Source organism: Entelurus aequoreus, linkage group LG18 (assembly GCF_033978785.1).
Source record: "Entelurus aequoreus isolate RoL-2023_Sb linkage group LG18, RoL_Eaeq_v1.1, whole genome shotgun sequence".
In the NCBI taxonomy this organism is placed as follows: Eukaryota; Metazoa; Chordata; class Actinopteri; order Syngnathiformes; family Syngnathidae; genus Entelurus; species Entelurus aequoreus.
The window spans coordinates 49,731,153-49,743,652 of record NC_084748.1 but is presented as its reverse complement, the minus strand read 5'-3'; the positions used below and the strand labels follow the sequence as shown (position 1 = coordinate 49,743,652).

General features: G+C 35.1%; 1 protein-coding gene across 4 annotated transcripts in view; it reads left to right on the top strand.

Annotated features, from left to right (window-relative positions):
• Positions 1 to 12,500, top strand: part of LOC133634240 (receptor-type tyrosine-protein phosphatase delta-like) — a 643,216-nt gene that overhangs the window by 603,534 nt on the left and 27,182 nt on the right. For all 4 annotated transcript variants that reach the window (XM_062027362.1, XM_062027360.1, XM_062027361.1 and 1 more), the window contains 2 exons: positions 8,650 to 8,769; positions 11,999 to 12,153. In XM_062027362.1, the coding sequence (XP_061883346.1) occupies positions 8,650 to 8,769; positions 11,999 to 12,153 (275 nt within the window). The remainder of the gene's footprint in view (positions 1 to 8,649; positions 8,770 to 11,998; positions 12,154 to 12,500) is intronic.

Here is a 12,500-nt window from a genome sequence, read left to right as displayed (position 1 = left end):
GGAGCGTCGCCTGAGCTCGCCGTGGCATCTGTAAAGCTGAAGTTTGCTGTGCAGCTCAAGAAAAGCTGCAGAATATTTTTATTATTCACTTAAAAATATTGAGTGATTAAAGGCCTACTGAAATGAATGTTTTGTATTTAAACGGGGACAGCAGATCCATTCTATGTGTCATACTTGATCATTTTGCGATATTGCCATATTTTTGCTGAAAGGATTTAGTAGAGAACAACGACGATAAAGTTCGCAACTTTTGGTCTCTGATAAAAAAAAAACCTTGCCCCTACCGGAAGTAGCGTGACGTAGTCAGTTGTTCACTCCCTCATATTTTGCTATTGTTTTCAACGCAGCTAGAGCTATTAAGACCGTGAAAGTGATGATTACCCCATTAATTTGAGCGAGGATGAAAGATTCGTGGATGAGGAACGTTAGAGTGACGGACTAGAATGCAGTGAAATACATATTTTTTTTCGCTCTGACCGTAACTTAGGTACAAGCTGGCTCATTGGATTCCACACTCTCTCCTTTTTGTATTGTAGATCACAGATTTGTATTTTAAACCACCTCGGATACTATATCCTCTTGAAAATGAGAGTCCAGAACGCGAAATGGACATTACCGTGCCTTTTATCTCCACGACAATACATCGACGAAGCTCTTTAGCATGAGCTAACGTGATAGCATCTGTCTCAAATGCAGATAGAAACAAAATAAATAAACCCCTGACTGGAAGGATAGACAGAAGATCAACAATACTATTAAACCATGGACATGTAACTACACGGTTAATAGATCTCAGCCTGGCAAAGCTTAACAATGCTGTTGCTAACGACGCTAAGGCTAACTTAGCAACCAGAGCTCACAGAGCTATGATAAAAACATTAGCGCTCCACCTACGCCAGCCAGCCCTCATCTGCTTTGCTCAGCAACACCCGTGCTCACCTGCGTGCCAGCGATTGACGGCGCGACGAAGGACTTCACCAGATCATCCGTGCGGTGGGTCTGCTAGCATCGGCTAGGCGTCTGCTAGCATCGGCTAGGCGTCTGCTAGCATCGGCTAGGCGTCTGCTATCCGAGAAAGTGGTCCTTGTGTTGCTACAGCCACCTACAACGTTCGTCTTTGCAGCCTCCATTGTTCATTAAACAAATTGCAACAGATTCACCAACACAGATGTCCAGAATACTGTGGAATTATGAAATGAAAACAGAGCTTTTTTGTATTGTATTCAATGGAGAAGGCATACCTCTGTTCCTCGGGCTACGTCACGCGCATACGTCATCCTTCGAAGGCTTTTTCAACCGGAAGTGTGGCGGGAAATTTAAAATGTCACTTTATAAGTTAACCCGGCCGTATTGGCATGTGTTGCAATGTTAAGATGTCATCATTGATATATAAACTATCAGACTGCGTGGTCGCTAGTAGTGGCTTTCAGTAGGCCTTTAAATCCATTGACAAAAAGAGTGATTTTGAAATCTAATATTGTCTTATCATATTTGAATATTCATAAATGTATTTTTATATTTATTATGATGTCATTACTTATTTAATAAAATATTTAATAAGATTTTTTTGGCAAAAAAACCCTCACTGTTCATAAACCCCTCACACTTTAAACTCTATGTTCCCTCTATGCAACATTCCAACAAATCTTGTTTTAGAAACATATTAATTCCTAAATAATATATTTTAATACCACTTTTTAACCAAATTGATTCATTAATTAATTAAACCTTTATGTTGTCAATTTACCCCCCCCAAAAATAATTTTTTTAATTACCTTTTTTTGTTTATTATTATTATTGTTGTTGTTGTTATTATTATTATTATTATTATTATTTTTATTATTATTATAAAAAATAAAAACAATATATAAAAAAATAATAAATATATATACTGTATATATATACATATGTGTTTTTTTAAATACAAAAAAAATATTCTGTGCACAGACACTGAAAAAGCACTTTAAATGTACATTTAGAAGGTTTTTAACCCTTTTGTGTTTGTTACTTTTAAGGCAGGGATCACTAACCTTTTCTGACTTTTTACAAAATAAAAAGAGACACTAAATTTTGCCAACATTTGTTTTCCTGGCTTATTTCAACCCAACCAGAGCGTTGCTAAATGTTAGAATCCACGACTCACATTTAGTATTTATAAAAATCTTCATCTGCATTTTAAGTTTCTGTATGCATTTCTTTTCTAGCGCAGGTTTCTCTTGACATAAATCACTATTCAACCTAATAAAAGAAATAATTTGACCCTTTGGTGAGCTACAATTTAAAAAAAAAAAACGTTGGTCAAAGATCTTCTATAAGACAGAAGTATTTTGTTTTTAAGGACCTACGATTAAAAAAAAAAACATTGGTCAAAGATTAAGGACTTACAATTGGGAATTGTTCAAATTACAAACTACAAAAGCAGTGAAGTTGTCACGTTGTGTAAATGGTAAATAAAAAGAGAATACAACAAATCCTTTTCAACTTATATTCAATAGAATAGACTGCAAAGACAAGATATTTCATGTTCACACTGACAAACTTTCTTATTTGTTGCAAATAATCATGAAGTTAGAATTTAATGGCAGCAACACATGTCAAAAAAGGCATGTTTACCACTGTGTTACATGGCCTTTCCTTTTAACAACACTCAGTAAAGGTTTGGGAAGTGAGGAGACACATTTTTGAAGTGGAATTCTTTCCCATTCTTGCTTGATGTACAGCTTAAGTTGTTCAACAGTCTCCCTTCTCATATTTTAGCCTGCACACATGTCTGGACTACAGGCAGGCCAGTCTAGTACCCGCACTTTTACTATGAAGCCACACTGTTGTAACACCTGGCTTGGCATTGTCTTGCTGAAATAAGCAGGGGCGTCCATGGTAACAACATATGTTGCTCCAAAAGCTGTATGTACCTTTCAGCATTAATGGTGCCTTCACAGATGTGTAAGTTACCCATGTCTTGGCCACTAATACACCCCCATACCATCACACATGCTGCCTTTTACACTTTCACCCTAGAACAATCCAGATGGTTCTTTTCCTCTTTGGTCCGGAGGACACGACGTCCACAGTTTCCAAAAACAATTTGAAATGTGGACTCGTCAGACCACAGAACACTTTTCCACTTTGTATCAGTCCATCTTAGATGAGCTCGGGCCCAGCGAAGCCGGCGGGGTTCCCGGGTGTTGTTGATAAATGGCTTTGGCTTTGCATAGTAGAGTTTTAACTTGCACTTACAGATGTAGCGACCAACTGTAGTTACTGACAGTGGGTTTTCTGAGGTGTTCCTGAGCCCATGTGGTGATATCCTTTACACACTGATGTGGCTTTTTGATGCAGTAGCGCCTGAGGGATCCAAGGTGTGTAATATCGTGGCTTACGTGCAGTGATTTCTCCACATTCTCTCAACCTTTTGATGATATTACGGAGCGTAGATGGTGAAATCCCTCAATTCCTTGTTGAGAAATGTTGTTCTTCAACAATTTTCTCCCGCATTTGTTGACAAAGTGGTGACCCTCGCCCCCGTCCTTGTTTGTGAACGACTGGAAGCTGCTTTTATACCCAATCATGGCACCCACCTGTTCCCAATTAGCCTGTTCACCTGTGGGATGTTCCAAATAAGAGCATTCCTCAACTTTCTCACTCTTTTTTGCCACTAGTGCCAGCTTTTTTGAAACATGTCGCAGGCATCACATTCCAAATGAGCTAATATTTGCCAAAAAATACCAAAGTTTGTCAGTGTGAACATGAAATATCTTGTCTTTGCCGTCTATTCAATTGAATATAAGTTGAAAAGGATTTGTTGTATTCTCTTTTTATTGATAATTTACACAACGTGACAACTTCACTGCTTTTGGGGGTCTTGTAGATTGAACAGTAGTCAAAAGAAACATCTTCACTTCCATCCAGGCGGGGTCCCTTATGGGGCCAGTCAGTGTCCATGTCCACACACAATACGGTGTGGTACCCAAGTCTACCCAGAATCCTTTGCTGCAACGCTCCTCTCCTCTGTGCTTGTGTGCCATGTTCTCCTGAGTGATGACTAACTTCTTCCTGCTGCCTCCTTTTCCAACCTTCTCTGTCTCTTCCACCCTCAGATGCCCTCTTATTTCTTCTCCAAGGCAAGAGCTCACTTTCTCTCCTTTGCTAATCCCTTTTTTCCCCCAACACGCTTTTTCTCCTCACCCTCTCCCACGCGGGAGGACTTGGAACCCTCTCAAAGGGTTCCTTCTCACCAGGAACCTTCGGCATCCACGCTTGCACGGTCACATGGTCACATGGTCACACGGTCACATGGTCACACGTTCACATGACCTAACGACGCCACTGTAAAAGTGTGTGGCGTCACGTTTTACCTCGGTCCACCGTCTCGTGGATAACACTATCTTTTTTTTTTAATGCATTCTAAAGCGTAAAATACTGCGAGTACGAGGTAGCTAACGATAGTACGCTATTGCTAAAAAAAAACAAAAAAAAAAAACCCCAAAAATACTCCATTTACATGTCCTGACCCGAATATTAGCAAGTGTTAGTGATATTGTTATTATAAGTGCTAACACAGAGGAACTACTTTTAGAGAGCTAACTAGCTTATGCTGCTATATTGACATGTTGAGCTGCTGCATGGCCTCTGAGTTGGTGAAAGTTAATTGTAGATGATAAATCACGTCTCTCACCTGGATAGTAGAAGGTTGTGGACGTAAACCCGCAAGTTGGTCAACTTTGACATCCAACTTAGACCCGCAGATGGCCAGAAAGACACTTTTTTTTAACCCTTTGTGAGGATTATGATGAATTGTTGCTGTAAAGGGGAAGATATAAACATCCCATCAGTCTTTATCCCAGTGAGAGCAGACATTGTACTGTAAGTGATTGTTTTAGTATGTTTTATATCTTGTTTAGCACTTAGCTGCTACATAATGCTTAGTGTTTGACTATGCACAGCTTATAAAACTTGTACATCATCCTCCTTATATTCAGGATAAAAAACAACCTTAATATGTAAATATTACATGTTATTATGAATGTTACTAGATACTACATTTATACTTACATCATGTATATATTACATGTTATTATGTTACTAGATACTACATATATACTTACATCATGTATATATTACATGTTATTATGAATGTTACTACATGACATATATACTTACATCATGTATATATTACATGTTATTATGAATGTTACTAGATACTACATACATACTTACATCATGTATATATTACATGTTATTATGAATGTTACTACATGACATATATACTTACATCATGTATATATTACATGTTATTATGAATGTTACTACATGACATATACTTACATCATGTATATATTACATGTTATTATGAATGTTACTACATGACATATATACTTACATCATGTATATATTACATGTTATTATGAATGTTACTAGATACTACATGACTTATATACTTACATCATGTATACATCACATGTTATTATGAATGTTACTACATGACATATATACTTACATCATGTATATATTACATGTTATTATGAATGTTACTACATGACATATATACTTACATCATGTATATATTACATGTTATTATGAATGTTACTACATGACATATATACTTACATCATGTATATATTACATGTTATTATGAATGTTACTAGATACTACATATATACTTACATCATGTATATATTACATGTTATTATGAATGTTACTACATGACATATATACTTACATCATGTATATATTACATGTTATTATGAATGTTACTACATGACATATATACTTACATCATGTATATATTACATGTTATTATGAATGTTACTACATGACATATATACTTACATCATGTGTATATTACATGTTATTATGAATGTTACTACATGACATATATACTTACATCATGTATATATGACATGTTATTATGAATGTTACTACATGACATATATACTTACATCATGTATATATTACATGTTATTATGAATGTTACTACATGACATATATACTTACATCATGTATATATTACATGTTATTATGAATGTTACTACATGACATATATACTTACATCATGTATATATTACATGTTATTATGAATGTTACTACATGACATATATACTTACATCATGTATATATTACATGTTATTATGAATGTTGCTACATGACTTATATACTTACATCATGTATATATTACATGTTATTATGAATGTTACTACATGACATATATACTTACATCATGTATATATTACATGTTATTATGAATGTTACTACATGACATATATACTTACATCATGTATATATTACATGTTATTATGAATGTTACTACATGACATATATACTTACATCATGTATATATTACATGTTATTATGAATGTTACTACATGACATATATACTTACATCATGTATATATTACATGTTATTATGAATGTTACTACATGACATAGATACTTACATCATGTATATATTACATGTTATTATGAATGTTACTACATGACATATATACTTACATCATGTATATATTACATGTTATTATGAATGTTACTAGATACTACATATATACTTACATCATGTATATATTACATGTTATTATGAATGTTACTACATGACATATATACTTACATCATGTATATATTACATGTTATTATGAATGTTACTACATGACATATATACTTACATCATGTTATTATGAATGTTACTAGATACTACATATATACTTACAGTGTGTATATAAAACAATAATGGAGGCTTTTAGATGTTTTTAGAGTGAGTTGTATGTGGATTAGCGTGACTCTTACTACCATCCATTGTTAGCTGACTCTTGCTAGCATTTATTTATGAGTTAGAATGCGTAAAAAAACATGTTTTGTCGTACATTAAGCAATAAAAGTACAGTTTGCCTTTAAGCGAGACAAATAGTCCCAGATGATGTACCTTTGAGCAAACCACACAAGAGTTGTGCTGGTGGTCTACTTATCCTACATCTTCCCGTAAGTGCAGCCCTCGCCGTCCCACCGTGGGCGAGCGTTCCCGTCCCGCTAGTCTCTCAGGGTCCGCTGGGAAGAAGGTTGAAAAGCCGTAATTACAGCCTGAACCTTAATCCTTAATGCCGTGTCTTTGATGTGAGGACCCGGGGGGAGGGGGGGGGGGGATCAGCGAGCAGCCTTGGCTTTGGCCTGATTCCGCCCGGGTCAGCTGGGACTCTCCTTGTGGCCGAGCGGAGGAACTGCAAGTCCGGTCATGTGACCGAGGAGCGTTGTGGGAACTGGAGGCCCACGTGGAGTCATGTGATGCTCCTCACTGTGCCGGCTTTTAGCAGAGAACCTCAAACACAACACAACCTGCACCTTAGAAAGTCACACAACTCTTGTATCACGCCACACAAACACTAAACCTCCTCACTACTTTCTCACACCTTTGTCTTCTTCTGTGTGCGTACGCCAGGACTATTCAACTCCACTCTTCACCAAACTAACAATACTAATATCATAAACTACAATGATTTTAATCTGCATTTTAAACACTTCCTTGGGGTCTAGATCATATTTTACATGACTATATGACAGTAGCACTACAGCAGAAAAACATTCGTCAAAGATCCTCTACACGACAAGAGTAGTATTCTGTTTTAAGGAGCTACAATTTAAAAAAACATTGGTCAAAGATCCTCTATAAGACAGGAGAAGTATTTTGTTTTAAGGACCTACAATTTAAAAAATAACACATTTGTCAAAGATCCTCTATACAACAAGAGTAGTATTCTGTTTTAAGGATCTACAGTTTAAAAAAACATTGGTCAAAGATCTTCTATAAGACAAGAGAAGTATTTTGTTTTAAGGACCTACAATTAAAAAAAAAACATTGGTCAAAGATCCTCTATATGACAAGAGAAGTATTCTGTTTTAAGATCCTCTATAAGACAGGAGAAGTATTTTGTTTTAAGGACCTACAATTAAAAAAAACATTGGTCAAAGATCCTCTATACAACAAGAGTAATATTCTGTTTTAAGGATCTACAGTTTAAAAAAACATTGGTCAAAGATCTTCTATAAGACAAGAGAAGTATTTTGTTTTAAAGACCTACAATTTTAAAAAACATTGGTCAAAGATCCTCTATACGACAAGAGAAGTATTTTGTTTTAAGGACCTACAATTTTAAAAAAACACATTGGTCAAAGATCCTCTATACAACAAGAGTAGTATTCTGTTTTAAGATCCTCTATAAGACAGGAGAAGTATTTTGTTTTAAGGACCTACAATTAAAAAAAACATTGGTCAAAGATCCTCTATAAAACAAGAGTAGTATTCTGTTTTAAGGACCTACAATTTTAAAAAACATTGGTCAAAGATCCTCTATATGATATTAGTGCTCTGCTGTTTTTAAGAACTTGCCATAAAAACATGAGTCAAAGATCCTCTATATGACAAGAGAACAGTTCTTTTTCAAGGAGCTATTGCAAAACAGCCAAAGATCCTGTATATTGAGAGGATGTGTGTGTTGTTGAATAGTCCTGCTGTACACACGGTGCTCAAATCAAGTTTAAAACGGCGTGTTTGTGTGTGACTATATTTGTGTTCCTCTTCCCCAGGTGAAGTGTGACCAGTACTGGCCCACACGAGGGACAGAAAGCATGTTTGTGTGTGACTATATTTGTGTTCCTCTTCCCCAGGTGAAGTGTGACCAGTACTGGCCCACACGAGGGACAGAAAGCTATGGTGTGATGCAGGTCACTCTGCTGGACACAGTGGAGCTGGCCACTTACTCTGTCAGGACCTTTGCTCTCTACAAGGTAACAATCTTTCATTTTAGTCCAATATTTATGCTGCTCGTATGGACACCTGCCATCACTCTGTTAGTGACACTTTGTCTTGATGTACTCCCAGACTCTTGTACTTTATGTGTGTATATAGTAGTCCAGGGATATAGTATATATATAGTATATATATAGTATATAGTGTGTATATAGTAGTACAGGGATATAGTATATATATAGTATATAGTGTGTATATAGTAGTCCAGGGATATAGTATATATATAGTATATATATAGTATATAGTGTGTATATAGTAGTACAGGGATATACTATATACAGAGTATATATATAGTATATAGTGTGTATATAGTAGTCCAGGGATATAGTATATATAGAGTATATATATAGTATATAGTGTGTATATAGTAGTCCAGGGATATACTATATACAGAGTATATATATAGTATATAGTGTGTATATAGTAGTCCAGGGATATACTATATACAGAGTATATATATAGTATATAGTGTGTATATAGTAGTCCAGGGATATACTATATACAGAGTATATATATAGTATATAGTGTGTATATAGTAGTCCAGGGATATAGTATATATAGAGTATATATATAGTATATAGTGTGTATATAGTAGTCCAGGGATATAGTATATATAGAGTATATATAGTATATAGTGTGTATATAGTAGTACAGGGATATAGTATATATAGAGTATATATATAGTATATAGTGTGTATATAGTAGTCCAGGGATATAGTATATATAGAGTATATATAGTATATAGTGTGTATATAGTAGTACAGGGATATAGTATATATAGAGTATATATATAGTATATAGTGTGTATATAGTAGTCCAGGGATATAGTATATATATAGTATATATATAGTATATAGTGTGTATATAGTAGTCCAGGGATATACTATATATAGAGTATATATATAGTATATAGTGTGTATATAGTAGTCCAGGGATATAGTATATATAGAGTATATATATAGTATATATATAGTATATAGTGTGTATATAGTAGTCCAGGGATATAGTATATATAGAGTATATATATATAGTATATAGTGTGTATATAGTAGTCCAGGGCTATAGTATATATAGAGTATATATAGAGTATATAGTGTGTATATAGTAGTCCAGGGATATAGTATATATAGAGTATATATATAGTATATAGTGTGTATATAGTAGTCCAGGGCTATAGTATATATAGAGTATATATAGTATATATATAGTATATAGTGTGTATATAGTAGTCCAGGGGTGTGTGTTTTGACTGTTGTACTTTATGTGTGTATATAGTAGTCCAGGGCTATAGTATATATAGAGTATATATAGTATATATATATAGTATATATATAGTATATAGTGTGTATATAGTAGTCCAGGGCTATAGTATATATAGAGTATATATAGAGTATATATATAGTATATAGTGTGTATATAGTAGTCCAGGGGTGCGTGTTTTGACTGTTGTACTTTATGTGTGTATATAGTAGTCCAGGGCTATAGTATATATAGAGTATATATAGAGTATATAGTGTGTATATAGTAGTCCAGGGCTATAGTATATATATAGTATATAGTGTGTATATAGTAGTCCAGGGCTATAGTATATATAGAGTATATATATAGTATATAGTGTGTATATAGTAGTCCAGGGCTATAGTATATATAGAGTATATATATAGTATATAGTAGTCCAGGGCTATAGTATATATAGAGTATATATATAGTATATAGTGTGTATATAGTAGTCCAGGGGTGCGTGTTTTGACTGTTGTACTTTATGTGTGTATATAGTAGTCCAGGGCTATAGTATGTATAGAGTATATATAGAGTATATAGTGTGTATATAGTAGTCCAGGGCTATAGTATATATATAGTATATATATAGTATATAGTGTGTATATAGTAGTCCAGGGGTGCGTGTTTTGACTGTTGTACTTTATGTGTGTATATAGTAGTCCAGGGCTATAGTATATATAGAGTATATATAGAGTATATAGTGTGTATATAGTAGTCCAGGGCTATAGTATATATAGAGTATATATAGAGTATATAGTGTGTATATAGTAGTCCAGGGCTCTAGTATATATATAGTATATATATAGTATATAGTGTGTATATAGTAGTCCAGGGCTATAGTATATATATAGTATATAGTGTGTATATAGTAGTCCAGGGCTATAGTATATATAGAGTATATAGTGTGTATATAGTAGTCCAGGGGTGCATGTTTTGTTCATAAGCATGGACGCAAAAACATCATATTTTGGCCTGTGAGTATACTAGAAGTACTCTAGGACTGTTGTACTGTATATATATATATATATATATATATATATATATATATATATATATATATATATATATATATATATATATATATATATATATATATATATATATATAGAGTATATATAGAGTATATAGTGTGTATATAGTAGTCCAGGGGTGCATGTTTTGTCCATAAGCATGGACGCAAAAACATCATATTTTGGCCTGTGAGTGTACTACTAGTACTCTAGGACTGTTGTACTGTGTATATATATATAGTATGTATATATATAGTATATAGTGTGTATATAGTAGTCCAGGGATATAGTATATATAGTATATATATTGTATATATAGAGTATATAGTGTATATAGTAGTCCAGGGGTGTGTGTTTTGTTCATAAGCATGCACGCAAAAACATCATATTTTGGCCTGTGAGTATACTACTAGTACTCTAGGACTGTTGTACTGTGTATATATATATAGTATGTATATAGTACATATATAGTACATATATAGTATATAGTGTGTATATAGTAGTGCATGGGTGTGTGTTTTGTCCATAAGCCTGGATGCAAAAACATCATATTTTGGCCTGGGAGTGTACTACTAGTACTTTATGATAGTTGTATAGTAGTCCATGGCTGCGTGTTTGTCCATAAGCCTGGTCGCAAAAACGATTCAACATCCTAGGTGTGTGTGTGTGTGTGTGTGTGTGTGTGTGTGTGTGTGTGTGTGTGTGTGTGTGTGTGTGTGTGTGTGTGTGTGTGTGTGTGTGTGTGTGTGTGTGTGTGTGTGTGTGTGTGCGCGCGCGCGCGCGTGTACGTGCGTGCGTGCGTGCGTGCGTGCGTGCGTGCGTGCGTGCGTGCGTGCGTGCGTGCGTGCGTGCGTGCGTGCGTGCGTGCGTGCGTGCGTGCGTGCGTGTGTGCGTGTGTGTGTGTGTGTGTCTCCAGAGCGGCTCCAATGAGAAGCGAGAGGTCCGTCACTTCCAGTTCACGGCCTGGCCAGACCACGGCGTGCCCGAGCATCCCACCCCGTTCCTGGCCTTCCTGCGTCGGGTGAAGGCCTGCAATCCTCCAGATGCTGGACCCATGATCGTCCACTGCAGGTGTGTCCTCATGCTCGCTCCTACCTGCACATTTTACAGCCTCAACCTAGAAAACATACATTTTCACACTTAGCACCATCTTAGAAGTATGCTAACATCTCTTTTATTAGCATGCTAATGTTTTATACTAACTTTTTGCTCATTTAGTTTCTATTTATACCTAAAAATCATAGGTTTTGCTACTTGGCGCCACCTTAGAAGTTTGCTAACGCCTCTTATATTTGCATGCTAATGTTAGCATGCTAACGTTTTATGCTAGCTTTTTTTTTGCTAAATATGTATGTTTAAACATAGAAATATTGGATTTTGCTACTTGGCGCCATCTTAGAAATATGCTAACGTCTCTT